Source organism: Cnephaeus nilssonii (assembly GCF_951640355.1).
Source record: "Cnephaeus nilssonii genome assembly, chromosome: 22".
Lineage (NCBI taxonomy): Eukaryota > Metazoa > Chordata > Mammalia > Chiroptera > Vespertilionidae > Cnephaeus > Cnephaeus nilssonii.
In genome coordinates this window covers 11,950,869-11,965,848 of record NC_137093.1, presented here as the reverse complement: position 1 = coordinate 11,965,848, position 14,980 = coordinate 11,950,869, and the positions used below count along the sequence as shown (strand labels likewise).

Genomic DNA, 14,980 nt, shown 5'->3' with positions numbered 1-14,980 from the left:
GCAGGCTCAACCCCAGTGGGGGGAGTGCAGGAGGCAGCCGATTGATGATTCTCACCGATGTTTCTATCTCCCTCTCCCTCTCCTCTGAAATCAATGAAAATGTTTAAAAGGGAAAAAAAGGCCAATTAAAAACAGCACATTGAATTCTTGGAGAGAACTGGGGAGGGAAGATCCCATGCGAGTCCCAGTCCATTTTACCTCTGCCCTCCCTGGAAATGGATTACGGTTGATCATGATGTGCCTGTTTGTTGTTCTCAGTTGCATGTTCAGGACCTGCCTGTCTAAGCCCTGGCTGGTTTGGCTCAGTGGATAGAGCATAGGCCCGAGGACTGAAAGACCTGCCTGTCACCAGGAGGAAGTGTTTGTAATCAGCAGAGCTGAATTCAAGAAGAAATGCTTTAAATAGCAGAGTGAACTGTCTGCAGACAGGAAGGGGGTTGTGATAGAGATGGCAGGTGTAGAAATGTGGCATCTCAGACCATGAATCATGAACAGACCGTGGATTAGACCCAGGCCTGATGTATTACATTGCCATGGGGTTTAATGATGGCATGCTACAGAAAACGGAGGATGCCTTTTTGTCAAACAGTTGAAGAAAACGACAATAATGTAAAATTTCTCAGATTCTTTTATTTCTAAATGAATGCATATGAACTTCAAGCCACATGTTTCTTAGTTTCAGTTCATCCGTGTGCCGAGCCAGCACGGTCATGGTATACTCAGCCCCATGTTGGGTGCCCCATGTGCCGCGCCAGCACGGCCAAGGGTGAACCTGAGGCGGGGCAGTGAAGGATTTAGAAAAGACAGACAAGAGAATAAAAGCTGGGTCTTGGTGGAATGCTGCTTCTCTGATGGAGAGACAGCCTGCAAGCCGGGTCTTTATTTTATAGCCAGATTCCACGAGGTAAAGTAAGGGTGTGGTCAAGATGTTAACAATGTTCTTCTCAATTACATGCACCTGAACTTTGTCAAGCCCACATTACTCAGCCACGTGGGACCACAGCTATAATTGTACTGGGCGGGCTTTGCCCTCCAAGCTGGAACTTGCATGTGGCTTTGCCACGAGAGGACTGTGCCTTCTCATTAGTCCGAGGCTTGAACCTGTCCAAACACTGTAGCCGCTCTCCATACCCCGTTGCTATAAAATACCCAAAATTGGATGGTGACTAGAGGCTAGAACATAGTTGCCTCGAGACATCATCTGAAGGGTGTGAGCTGTCAAGGACCGGAATCGGGTGTTTTGTGTTTTTTTAAAAATATACTTTATTGATTTTTTACAGAGAGGAAGGGAGATAATTAGGAACATTGATGAGAGAGAAACACCGACCAGCTGCCTCCTGCACGCCCCCTACCGGGGATGTGCCCCTGACCGGAATCGAACCCGGGACCCCCCAGTCCGCAGGCTGACGCTCCATCCGCTGAGCCAAACCGGTTTCGGCCGGAATCGGGTGTTTTAATAGCCTCTCCTCTCTGTTACTTTGGTGTGGGATGAAGGTATAATCTTAGTTATACTTTCTTCCCTGAGACTACACAGGGCACAGCCCTTCAGATGACCAATTCTCTCGGGGAGCAATTACTGCTGCTGACTTCCTGAGCACTTGGTAATAGTCTGCTCTGGTTTTTAGCTGAGCTGCGGCCAGGGCAATAATTTGATAATGAGAGATCCTGATCAAATTAAAGAGCTATTTGCTTCTGGCTGATGATGTTGACAAAAGGGTTGGTGTGTGCACTCCTGCTTTTTTTTTTTAAGGTCAAAGAAATGTAACTACAAACTAGTACAAAAAGCAAAATAACCAGCAGCAGCGTCAAGTTTATTTTCTTTCACTCTTAACATCAGGAGACAGGTCCGCTCTGTATTTGCTGCATTCGGAACTGGCTCTTGTAGCCTCTCGGAGGACTTGAAATTGGAAGTGGGCACCTTGGGAAGGTGACTATACGATGATCTCTAACCTGCTCAGCTCTGTGACTGGGAACCAAGCACTCAGCTCTTGGCTCTCAGTGCCTGGTTCTCACACACATGCATCTCACAGTGGCATTTTTTTAAGACACTTTTGTTTAGTTGGCTGTCATAGTGAATGTCGTTTGCACGGTGGTTCTTTGCCTCTGACAATAGGATGGGATTGCTCTCCATGTGAGTGTTTTTAAAGGATTTGGAGTATATCCCACCCGCAGTGTTCAGAAAAGCAGACAAGAAGGGGCATGCAGTACTCCCTGGTGGACCGCTGGCTCGGTCATCTAAGTCAGGAGCTTTGCAGGCACCTGGGAGCACTGTGGGCAGTGGTGGTGACAGGCAGAGAGGGTGGGCAGGGTTACCATTGCCCCGCCTGGCCTGGGACCGCGCGTGTGCGCAGCTCCCTGGGAGCTCAGGGACCACATGGAGATTGTGATTGGTCTCTAGACCACACCTAGTTGGTGAGTGCAGCTGCTGCCTGAGAATCCCGCAGCTCTGCCGGGATCGCTGGAGTGCACACAAGCTACCATCGGACACCAGATCGGAGAGAAAGCTCTGAGCTGCCGAGGCGGAGTCCTGAGAACTTGGCTAAGTGAGTGAAATGAGGAGAGGGACGCTAGTGGGGCGCTGAGGGGAGTTCCTGGGCAGGGCAGCAGTGGGGGTAAAGAGCTGGTTTGTGATGGTCACCATCTGATTCCATCTGGGGTGGAAGAGCAGTGGGGCTGGAGCAGATGGACAGGAGCACGATGGGGAAGGAGATAAGCCCAGAATCAAACTGAGAGCCACCTCCTGGCACTCCTGCAATCCTGGCCGGCCAGAGGGCTAGCATGCCGGACCACAAAGCAAAGATCCTCAGACCTGCTACTGACAAGCGTTGGGGCCAGGGGATTGCAGAGGGGCTGCAGTGAGGCCTGCTGCCTTTCCCACCCCAGGTGGTCTCTTCTCTTTCGCTCCCGAACAGCAGATGGCTTGAGCTGCAGCCTGAGCGGTGGGAAAAGAAAGCTTGACTCCATCAGCCCATTAGCAGCACTCGCAATATTAAAAATGCAGGAGGTGGATGGGAGCGGCTGGGGAGGGAGACTAATGCAGCAGCCGGAGCTGGGAACAGCTAGGCTGCTCTGCCGTCCAAGCCCAGATCCGGACGGGGAGCCCAAGAACCAGGGGTGACTTTTGGTTTAAAAGAGTGATCATCCGCTGGTGGTGAGGGCCAAAATCAGCGCTTTGGGCTTCCTTAGCCTTAGGGAGGCCTTTCCTCTTCGGAGGGCGGGACCTCACCCAGCCACCTGCGTCCAAGGCGCCCAGAGCAGAGCCCGGCTCAGCAGCCGCCTTGTGTCCGGTGGAGGCTGGCCGCGGGCGGAACCGTCTCTGCGTACTCAGGCTCTCCCGGCTGCCCGTGCCCCGCAGGTCCTCGGCCACCGGCGCAGGGCGATGCCGGCCTTGTCCACCATCCACGTGCTGCAGCTGCTGCGGGAGCTGCTGGCCTTCGTGCTGCTCAGCTACACGGTGCTCCTGGGCGCGCTGCTGCTGGCCGGCTGGACCACCTACTTCCTGGTGCTGAAGTGACAGCGCCTCCGCGCGGCTCCGCGCCCGTCCCGGCCTCCTCACTCCCGGGCCCGGGTCCAGCCCCCCGTCACCACGGCCGGCTTCGCCCCGCCCACCCCGCGCCCTCAGGCCGGGGCCCGGCCCGCGCCACGCGGAAGCTCCGGCGGTTGGGTACCGGGCGCGGCCGTTACAGCCGTTTCCCTAATCCCCGCCCCCTTCTTCCCCGCCTACCCAATCACGACTGCTCCCTCGGGCTGGGGCGTGGTCATGGGGCCGGGCCCTCCGGAGTGGAGGCCGCGCCCCGCCCCCCCGCTCACGAAGCTTCGTCACTTCCGGCGTGTGCGTCTGGCGTCCGCCGGCTGTGGGATGGCGGCTCTGAGGAGTTGGCTGTCGCGGAGCGTATCCTCCTTCTTCAGGTACCGCCGCGGAGTAGGTGTGGGTGAGCGGGACGGGAGACGAAGAGGCGACGCGGAGAGCGCTCGGCGGGGCCGCTGCGCCGGCCTTGCTGGCTTGCCCTTCCCTTATCGGCCCGCCCCTCTCTCCGGTCCGAGGGCGTCCCGCCTCGGCGGGGCGGGTTCTTCCCTCACTGGCGGCTTTTCCGTTATCCCACCTGCGGAACGCGAGCCCCCGGCCTCCCGCTGTCTTCCTGGGGCGGCTCGGCCTGCCCGCCAGTTCCCGCTGCTCTCGAAGCCCGGGCACAGCCGGCGGCGGAAGTGTTCCCTGCGGACCGAAGGGGCAGGGGGGTCGGTCAGCACCCTCGCAGCACCTGCCGCCCAGGTGTGGTCGGCGGGGACTGTCAGACACCTGGCGGGAGCTTGAGTGAGGTTTGAAAGAGCTTAAACGGCCACACCTGGCACCTGTTGAATCCGGCGCCGCCTTTCGGCTCGCATTCCCGCCCGGCGGGGGTTCGCGGAGCTGGGCAGCGCGGGGAGGACTTCAGCCAGTCCCGGGCTTCCCAGCCCAGCGCGCCCCGCCGGCCGCCGGGAAGGCCGACCCCACACCTGCCCGGAGGTTCCTGCGAAGCCGCAGTTAGAGTTCCCACCCGCTGTGAATGGTCGCGGGGACGTCTACAGATTGGTGGGTGTGCCCTCTGGCCCAGCTGGTGTGCCTCGGTGGTTAAGCATTGACCTATGACCCAGGAAGTCACAGATTCCTGGTCAGGGCTCCTGCCTGGGTTGCAGCTCAATCCCCAGTGGGGGGTGTGCAGGAGGCAGCCCATCAATGATTCTCTCTCATCATTGATGTTTCTCTCCCTGTCTCCCTCTCCCTTCCTCTCTGAAATAAACAAAAACATTTAAAAAATAAATGTGGCCTCTGTGTCTAGATACAGACGGAGTGTTCCTGTCGTGGCCAGCTTCCGGAGGCGCTGTTTCTCGGAGTTGATAAGACCATGGCACAAAGCGGTGGCCGTGGGAGTCGGTGTGACCCTGTGTGCAGTTCCCATTGCGCAGGTAAGGCACCATGTGTCATTCGGCAGCATGTCCTCACGCAGGAAGCCCTCATAGTTACACACACACACAGATGGTGTACTCTCGACTGTGCCAGCGTCTTTTCAGAGCTGACCAAACATTAATATTCCCATTCTGGTTGCCTCTTTTTGTAGGAACGGTATCTGAAGTTGTCAAATTGTATAAGGAGGGGAGAGAGAAATAAGTATATTACAGTCTATCACCGAAATAGTCTTTCGTTTAACAAAAATGTCTTGAGCGTTTTTTGTGTACCCTACACCGAACAAAACAGAGTTCCTGCTCTCTTAGAGCTTACATACTAGAGAGAAGAAAGGGGAGAAAATGAACAGATATAAAATGCCAGGTGGCCCTGGCTGGTGTGGCTCAGTTGGTTGAGCGTCATAGGTTTGATTCCTAGTCAGGGCACATTCTATTTTATTTTTCTCTCAACCCCTCTTTTTTTCTCCCTCTCTCTCTTTCTCAAAGCAATAAAAAAACCCATCTTTTTTTAAAAAGCCAGGTGATGAGTGCTGTGCAGAAAACAAATAGGGTGGAATAGGAAGTGTTGGACAGAGTTGTTATGTTTTAGATAAGGTGGTCTAGGAAGTCCACTCGGATCACGTGGTAGTTGAGATCAGAATGATCTGCGAGAGTGAGCCATATAATATTTTGGGGAAGACTTTCCAGGCAGAAGGAACTCAAGTGCAAAGGTAGAAGTATAATACCCTCAAGGTCCATCCATGTTGTTGCAAATGGCAGGATTTTATTCTTTTATATTGCTGAATAATATTCCATTGTGTATGTGTTTGTACATACACATACATACCACATCTTTATCCATTCATCTATCACTGGACACCTAGGTTGCTTCTATATCTTGGCTATTGTAAATGAACATAAAATGCATATATCTTTTTTTTTTTTTAATATATTTTTATTGCTTTCAGAGAGGAAGGGAGGGGGAGAGAGAGAGAGAAACATCAGTGATGAGAGAATCATTGATTGGCTGCCTCCACGCACCCCACTGGGGATCGAGCTTGCAACCTAGGCTCTATCCACTGAGCCAACCCAGCCAGGGCTATATCTTTTCTAATTAGTGATTTTGTTTTCAGATAAATACCCAGAAGTGGAATTGCTGGATCGTATGGCAGTTCTATTTTTAATTTTTTAGGGAGACTCTGTATTATTTTCCATAGCGGCTCCACTAATGTACAATCCCACCAGCAGTGCATGAGGGTTGCCTTTTCTCCACATCCTGGTCAGCACTTGTTGATTTGTTGATAGTAGCTAGCAGCCATTCTGACAGGTGTGAGGTGATCATTCATTGTGGTTTTAATTTGCATTTCTGTGATGATTAGTGATGTTGAACATCTTTTCATGTGTGTTGGCCATCTTGGGAAAAATATCTGCTCAGGTCCTGACATGTTTTAATTTTTTGGGGGGGATGTTGTATGAGTTCTTTATATATTTTAGATGTTAACCCTTTATTAGATGTATCATTTGCAAATATCTTCTCCCATTCAGCAGGTTATCTTTTCACTTTGTTGATGGTTTCCTTTGCAAGACTTTTTGATATATTACCATTTGTTTATTTTCTCTTTTGTTACTGGCTTGAAGAGATATTTTCAAAAATGTATTGCTAAGAGCAATGGTCAAAGAGTTTATTGCCTGTGTTTTTCCTTTTAGGAGTTTAATGGTTTCAGGTCTAACATTTAAGTTTTTTATCTATTTTTTGTTTTTGTATATGGTGTAAGAAAGGATCTATTTTTGTCCAGTTTTGCCAACACCACTTACTGAAATGATTGTCTTTACCCCCACTGTATATCCTTGCTGCCTTTGTCATAGATTGACCATATAAGTGAGGTTTTATTTCTGGACTCTCTCTTCCATTGTTCTGTCTTTTTTTATGCCAGTACCATATTGTGTGATTATTGTCGCTTTATAGTATAGTTTGATATCAGGGAGCATGATAGCTCCCACAGATTTCTTTGGTTATTTGGTGTGGGTTGTTTGTTTTTTGTGGTTCCATATAAATTTTAGGAATAGGTGGTCTAATTTGAGAAGAATGCCATTGGTATTTTAATAGGGATTGCATTGAATCTGTATGTCACTTTTAGTAGTGAGGACATTATAATGATATTCTTCCATTTATTTTTATCTTGTTCAGTGTCTGACAGTTTACAGAGTATAGAACTTTCATCTCTTTGGTTAAATTTATTCCTAGGTATCTTATATTTCTCATGCAATTTTGAATGAACTGTTTTCTTAATTTCTCCTGATCATTTATTATTGGTGTATAGAAACAACAGATTTCTGTATATGGATTCTGTATCCTGAAACTTTACTGAAGTCATTTATTCTAATAATTTTTTGGTAGGAGGCTTTAGGGTTTTCCATATATGGTATTATGTCGCCTGACATAATTTCTAAAGGTGCATGTGCAACTAGGAAGACCAAGAGGAGTCTAGGCACGAGATGATAGTACACTTGGTCTAGGTGGGCAGCGGTGGAGGTGGGAGAATAGGGCTTGCTGATGGGTCAGATGTGGAGTATATAACCTAGATGCTTTTAAAAGGCCTACGCAACTGAAAGAATGGAGTGCCATAGGTTTTTGGAGGAAGAAATAAAGAATTGATGGTCTGAGATATTTAGTAGACATCTAGGTGGAACTGTTAAGTAGACAGTTGATATGAAAGGTGGTACCTTATTTTTAACAATCACTGGTTATAATCTCAGGAAGAACTAAATAGGAAACCAGCAAATTCCACTTTAGCAAAATATTCCTGATACTTAAATGTGTGTTTATCCTCTAAGGTTAATTCCATTTATTACAAGTATTTTCAGCATCCTCTGAGGCTCACTGATGAACCCTCACCTTTTTGTGCTTCCACTTTAACTTTTGTCGCTGCACACTGATGAATCTTTAACCCTAAAACCTTTACTTGAACAGCAGACCATTTTCAGTCACAATTAGGACATTTTTGGGTTTGTCTTTCTCAGTTGGTGTACTAGTCCGAAGCCCCATTTACCTCCGTCTGGGTCACATAAGAGGAACCTCTAGTTGCTCTCCTGCAGGAACAGCATTTTTGTTCTTCAGCACCTGCGGCAGCTCTGCATTGTGTTACTCAAATCCAGGGGACTCCCGTGCCCTCCCGCCCCAGTTCCTGAACATCCCTACACGCATGCATTCTTTTCCTCATTGTGTCTTCTAACCAGATGCCTCACCACTAATCCTAGTTGTCTTCAGGCCCAAGTCCACCTCTCCTTAAAGCCATTCCTCGTCCAACAATCTCCTTTTCTGACCACTTAATGTCTATTTTTATATTTTATGATAGTCCATTTGGCTCTCTCCTGAGTCCATCAGCAGAGCCCATGGGAAGATTTAGTGTGAGGTCTGGATGTCTGTCCTTTTGGTGAAATTATATAACTACTCTGAGCTTCCATTTCCTCATCTGTTAAAAAAGAAGTGATACTATCCGGACTGTTGTGAGGAACTGGTGAAAGTGCACTGTAAAATGTAGGGCATTATGAAGACGTAAGTTATCAGACTAGATCAAAATTAGTTCTCATAAGCACAGATACTGGCATTCCTTCCTTTCTAGCCCCTCGGTGTACGGTACATAATGAATATTTATTTGATTGAATGAAATACAGATAAGGTAAATAAATTCTTGATTTGCTCCTGTATCAGAGATATTTATTGACTACTGCTTTCAACAGGCAACACTATGTATTTACACTCTTTAGCAAGAACAAGACACTAGATGATGGAGGGGCTTGGTTTCCTTGTTAGTTGTAGAACAGGGCTCTGCTGAGGAAGAAAAAGGCAGAGTCAGGTGGTTATATTGGCTTTTTTAACATAATAGCTGAGGTCAGAGTGCTCATTCTGCTCAAAGTCGCCCATTTACTTTCTTCTCCGCTTAATCCTCAACTCTGAAGCCTTTTGTAGCTGTTCTCATTCAACACAGAAGTGATTGCTCCCTGGTCTTGATTGCATTCCTTTTTCAAGTTCTCTATAAGCTCCAGCCCTTCCCCTCCTTATCTGAAATCTTTGAGGGCAAAGAATATCTCTCTTTTTATATCCCAAGCATCTAGCATTGTGGTAATGAATGAATCATACCTTCATGAGATTTGTTGGTTATAATTACTAGCCTTTTATGTAAAGAAAACTGTGCTGTTTGTAGCAGCGACTAAAGAATAAAAGTAGGTAGAAAGCATGCTCTGGAATTACTTCCCCTTACTGTTTTAAATAGCCAAAATAAAGCTTAAGAAGCAGCAGCTGACACAAGCAGCACAGTGCAGGTGCAGTCTGAGAATTACGTTTCCACCTGGCTGTCTGGGACACCTTGTCAGCTCGTGCTTTGGAAGTTGAGTGAAAATGTTTGTGTCTTTCAGAAATCAGAGCCTCATTCTCTCAGTAACGACGCACTAATGAGGAGGGCTGTGTCTCTGGTAACAGATAGCACCTCCACCTTTCTCTCTCAGACCACGTATGCGTTGATTGAAGCCATCACAGAGTATACCAAGGTAAGCCTCCCTCATCTAGACCAGTGGTTAGCAACCTGGCTCACAGACCAAGCCAGTCTGGTGCCTGCTTTTGTGAGTTAACAGTTGCAACAGGCTATAGGGCCCACAACGCCTAAAATATTTACTCTTGCCCTGATCTAAAGCACTGGTTTCTAAAAGAAAAACCTTAAATATAGCAGGGCAGTTTATAAGACAGGGGAACCAAGACGATTTGGTTCAGTTAGGGGTGAAAGGGCCCAAAGTCTACCACCAGCAGCACCAGGGGCCTCTGTGAGGGCAGTTTGGAAACCAGTGTTGTGAGCTAATAGAGCATATGGGTAATCACAATCATTGAAAATGCTCCTATCTTTATTTTCTAGCAGTTTTCTGAGCCTTCTCGATTCCTCTCTGCATTGTGCTCTCTTCTATGTCTGAGTTACTCACAAGCTTTTAAAAACACAAAAGTTAATAAGTGTAGCTCCCACCCTGGAATAATACCCACCCCTACTTCCCACACCGTGCGTGTCTGGGAGGCCGAGGACTGAAGGCCAGTTTGCTGTAATGGGACTTCATCATCTGCAGGTGTGGGTCTCACCAATCCTACGTCATATGCCTCACTTACTTCACTCAGACTTGTTTTTCTATTTGTAGGCTGTTTATACCTTAGTTTCTCTGTACCGACAATACACAAGTTTACTCGGGAAGATGAATTCACAGGAGGAAGATGAAGTGTGGCAGGTGATCATAGGAGCCAGAGTTGAGGTAAGCAAGGAGTCAGGCATTTCCGTATGCCAGCTCCTGCCTCCTTGTGGTGTCTCACCAGTCCCTGTTCTCCCAATCAGTCCTTTCAAATGTGCTTAACCCCTTCCTGTTGTCTGAAGCACTTTGTTCAACTTACAGATGACTTCAAAGCAGCAAGAGTACCTGAGGCTGGAGAGCACCTGGATGACCGCAGTTAGTCTTTCAGAGATGGCGGCGGAAGCTGCGTATCACACCGGTACGTTCCAGTTTTCACTGTGGAGGTGCTACTGGAGTTCTCTTCTGGAGGTCAAATGAGAGATTTGGATTAGATGGCCTAAAGCCCACTGTGGCTCTAACTTGGTGAGAAAAGGTCCCCGTTCTATTTGCACAATGGGGAATGTTACCACCCCTGGAGACCAAGCCAGTAGAAGCTAGGTTGTCAATATCTAGAAAATAAAATGGTAAAACTAGTGCCAACTGGAAAATTTGACTGCCTTCAAATAGTTTTTAAACATTTTATTTATTTTATAACCCAGATAATTAATGAGTAACTAATGTTTGTCTATTTCAGACTTTGTGGTAAGCATCTTATAGATACTTTTAATTTAAACACCCACAGTTCCCTTAAAGTAGAACCTGTTGTTATCATTCCCACCTTACAGGTGAAGAAACTGGGGGCTAGTAACTCACCCAGGATGCTGTGGCACAAGCAGCCATACTAGGGTTTAGGCCCAACTGGTGTGGCTGTGTTTGAGCATCGACCTGTGAACCAGAAGGTCACAGTTCAATTCCCATTCTCCCTCTCTGAAATCAATAAAAGTATATATTTTTTTAAAAAGTATTTTGAGGGAAACCTGACTGGTCCATGGTCCCAAAAAGGTAGCTCACAAATTATAGCCCAGGACCAGCTCTTATTAAGATACGGGTATGTTAAAACACGCCTTTTTCTATTTCAGGATATCAGACTTGGGTCTCTAGTGCCAAATTTTTAAAAGGTACAAAAAAGACTTCTTAGTTAACTAAAACCTGAGGAATCAGATTCTGAAGACAGGTCTGGCGTGGAGGTGGAGACTGGCTGAGGCACTGCCGAGGGACTCCCAGACCACTCACCAGGCAGGCTTAAATCTAGCAGAGGGAACAGGAGAGGAAGTAATAAGCATTAGCTGAAAACATAGGCATTTCCCGGAACTGATTGAACGGGCTCACAAAGGCTCTAAACAGATTCAGAATGTAACAAAAGTATAAGAAAAAAATAGATGTACTTACAAAGGAAGTATAATCAGACATCAGTCTTATCAGCAACCCCAGATGCGAGGTGACAAATGGAATAACCTGGAATTTTATATCCTATCCAGCCAAATATCATTAAAATGTGAACATAAAGATATTTTCAGGCATATAAAGACTCAAAGTTTACCAAACACATGTTTTCTGGAAAAACTACTCTATGAAGAAAAATTATAAGCAACTGAAATACAAGAATAATGAATAAAAGTTCTGAGTATTGAACAAATTTTTAAAAAATGAATCAATTTGGGGAAGTGAAAGCATGCTAAGCCTTCTTACCTTTTTTGGGAAGTAGAGGGACATTGGCTTAACATTAGACACGGCTAAATACTGCAAAGAGAATGGGGGAAGGGACACAGAAAAGCAGGGCAGTTGAGGAGAAATGAAACCTATTAGAAAAGGCAAAGGAAAACAGGAACAGCAGCAAACATCAGTAATCACAATAAGAACAGATTAAATTTACTGTTATTAAATGATCCTTTTAGATTATGTTAGAAAGAATTTTGGCTACAACTGTTTACAGAGGCACCTAAAACAAAATGGCATAGGAAAGTTGAAAGTTAGAAAAAGTGAACCATAAACAAAGAGTGTTACCCAAAAACACTGGCAGAGCAACATCAGAAAAAGGATTTAAGACAAAGCATTAAAAGGGACAGAACAATTCATAGAGAAGATAACAATCATGAGGTACCTGGTATTGAGCTTTATACGCGTCTCAGACTCACTGGTCAAGACCAAAACAGTTAAAGCTAAAAGGGTTGGAAAAGAATGATTTTTCAAAGCTTAACCAAACATATATACTGAAAAGAAAATTTTGTTTACTCTCCACACACATTCTTTTTAAACAAATAGAACGTGTACAAAAGCTGATTTTGTGCCAGGTGACAAAGACTTAGCAAATTCCTTCACACTCCTCCCCCACCAAAACTCAAAATGGAAAATTAAAAATATTTAGAACTGTGATGATAAATGCAGTATATAACTGACCCGTGAGTTGTAAACTAATTGGCTTTAAAGAGAAATTGAGTTGTAAACTAATTGGCTTTAAAGAGAAATTGACATGTGTGTGTCATAAATACAAAGAACAGCAGCATGAATAACAGGTAATGTTCACTGTATGAGAAGTACTAAGTTACTTAGAACTTAGAAAAAGAGCAAAGTAAATCCACATAGTGTAAGAATAAAAGAAATAAAACATATAAGAAACTTAAAAAGAAATAGTCAAGAAGGTAAAATTTGGTTCCTTGAAAAGGATTTAACCTTTTGCACTCGGATGTCAAGTGTGACTTGACACGGTTAGCATCGGTAGCAGCTTGAGAAAAAAGCGAGTGCAAAGGGTTAAAAATAAGATTTGGCACGTGTGGCTTTTTAGAGAGCAAAAGCAACATCAGAAAGAGCTATTATTGTTTTGAAGGTTTTTTACATTGTATGAGAATCCCAAATTGGCCCAAGAAGTAAAGAATCCAAAAAAAGACCAATCACCATACAAGCTGAAATAGTATTAAAAGATTCTGTGCTCCAAAAGTAGACACTAAGCCCAGGCTGTTTTGTGGAGAGTTTAATCTACTCTTCTAGAAACATAATTCCTGTTACAGAAAGCGTACCAGTCATAGAAGGTGATGGAAAACCTCCCATTATAATGTATAAAGCCAGCACAGGCCTGATCTAAGACGACTAGACCAGCACCAAAACAAAAATACAGTTCAGTGTCACAGATACAGATGTAAATCAAGCATAGCCATTCACCCTCACAATACAGTGATAATCCAGCATTGGAAAAAACTGCCAACATAATTCACTACTTGAGGTCATGTAATCCTATCAATGTATGCACCAAAAGCCTTCAGTAAAATGTGGTACCCATTTGATTTCTATCTACAATTATGAATAGAGAGAATTTTCTTAAATGATAAAGGCTGATCCTACTTAACAGTGAAATATGACAAGCATTTCCATCAAGGTCAGAAATGAGAGGTGGATGCCTGCTATTAACCACTACCTTTCAGCATTGTACCAAAGGTTTTCATTAATGCAGTAAGATAGAAAACCATCCAAATGTTCATTAGATAATGGGTAAATATGCCTATCTCGTGATGAACTACACTAGCAACAGGTAAAAGAAATGATAGAGCTCAAAAACGTTTCTAAACAAAATTGCAAAAGACATTCAATAAATACCTTTTGTGCTATTATATAAACTTATAGTAATATTTTTCTAAGCATTCCATATATATATGGCCAATTTTATTAGTGCTCTCTTAATTTATCAAAAAGAAATCAGTATTTGTGAATTTAAATTAATAAAGCATCTATTTTAAGTGCTATGTAGCTATAAAGATTATGGGGATTGCATGTAATAATTATGATAGCTGCTCATAGCTGGAGAAATATGCTAGGACTTTGACAATAAAAAGTAAAATGCACACCTGAATGTGGAATGAGAGTGCTCTGCAGACAGAAGGCTGGCAGGGAGGACGGGCTCAGGTGACAACCACGGAGCCCCGGCTTTCCTGCGGCCACTCGCACCCACCCTGTTGGCCTGCTCAGCTTAACTGTCCCCTCTCTCGGCAGGAGCCGATCAGGCCTCCATCACCGCCAGGAATCACATTCAGCTGGTGAAGTCGCAGGTGCAGGAAGTGCGCCAGCTCTCCCAGAAAGCAGAGACCAAGCTGGCAGAAGCACAGACAGAAGAGCTCCGTCAGAAAACACAGGACGGGGAGGACAGGGCTGAGCCGGAGCAGGAGGCCTACCTGCGTGAGGATTGAGCGCCTGAGCCCGCCCACGTCTGCCCACTCAGCCTGGGTCGGCACCGCTTTCTCTGCACGGAGAGGAGGCGCAGGTCCTGCCCTGGCCCATCAGGCCAGAGGCATTTGTGAGCTGTGAGTGCCTGACCCCTGACCCCTGGTCTCAGGCTCGTACTGGACCTGGTTCTTAGTCCGGGGCACTGCAACCTGTTTACCGTTGCACCCCACTCAGCACAGCTGCCCTCTCACCCACCCACCGATTGTTATACTTCCTGCCCAGAGCATCTCACCAACCTGGCAGACAGAGTCCTTTTCTGTCATGCCCACAAGTTCAGTAGCTGTTTTAACCTCATTTCCAAACTTATTCAAATAGGAGTTAGTATTTGCTCCCTGCATAGGGGTGTGAGTTTTGGGGGAGAGGGGAGCCTGTCCTCTTTGTAAGATTTCTTTTTAAGTGTTTCTAACGCCTTCTCTGGCCTGGCCCCCTGGCCCGGTAAGGACAGCCCAGGCCAAGCAGCCAAAAGTCCATTCGTTATTCTTAAGGGACTGAACGCAGAGTGTTTACCTGGTACTTTCAACAGGACTTACTCCACACCTGCTTCCTGTGTCCTTCTTTCCTTCGAGTTTCTCTATTGTATCTGAAGGAGAATAATTTTTTTTGCATTTAAAAATGAAAATGTGTGTTATCTTCTGGGGTCCTCTGCAGCCTCCCACTTTTACCCTCCCCCCCCCCCCGACTGGCAGAATGCTAAGCGGCTCCA

The 14,980-nt window shown here is 46.0% G+C and overlaps 2 protein-coding genes across 2 annotated transcripts; both read left to right on the top strand.

Annotated features, from left to right (window-relative positions):
- Positions 1-2,504: 2,504 nt before the first annotated feature.
- On the top strand, positions 2,505-3,618 carry LOC307093980 (uncharacterized protein). Its single transcript, XM_079762355.1, has 2 exons — positions 2,505-2,543; positions 3,356-3,618. Exon 2 carries the CDS (start codon positions 3,380-3,382, stop codon positions 3,512-3,514), a length of 135 nt encoding a protein of 44 aa, XP_079618481.1. The 5' UTR covers positions 2,505-2,543; positions 3,356-3,379; the 3' UTR covers positions 3,515-3,618.
- Positions 3,619-3,760: 142 nt separating this feature from the next.
- On the top strand, positions 3,761-14,826 carry DIABLO (diablo IAP-binding mitochondrial protein; the record flags this gene model as incomplete). Its single annotated transcript, XM_079762354.1, has 6 exons — positions 3,761-3,909; positions 4,818-4,944; positions 9,337-9,468; positions 10,099-10,209; positions 10,348-10,444; positions 14,047-14,826. 6 exons carry the CDS (start codon positions 3,761-3,763, stop codon positions 14,238-14,240), a joined length of 810 nt encoding a protein of 269 aa, XP_079618480.1. The 3' UTR covers positions 14,241-14,826.
- Positions 14,827-14,980: the final 154 nt, after the last annotated feature.

Excerpts from the sequence above, each read along its gene's own strand:
- LOC307093980 (XM_079762355.1), top strand. The coding sequence starts at position 3,380 with ATGCCGGCCTTGTCCACCATCCACGTGCTGCAGCTGCTGCGGGAGCTG.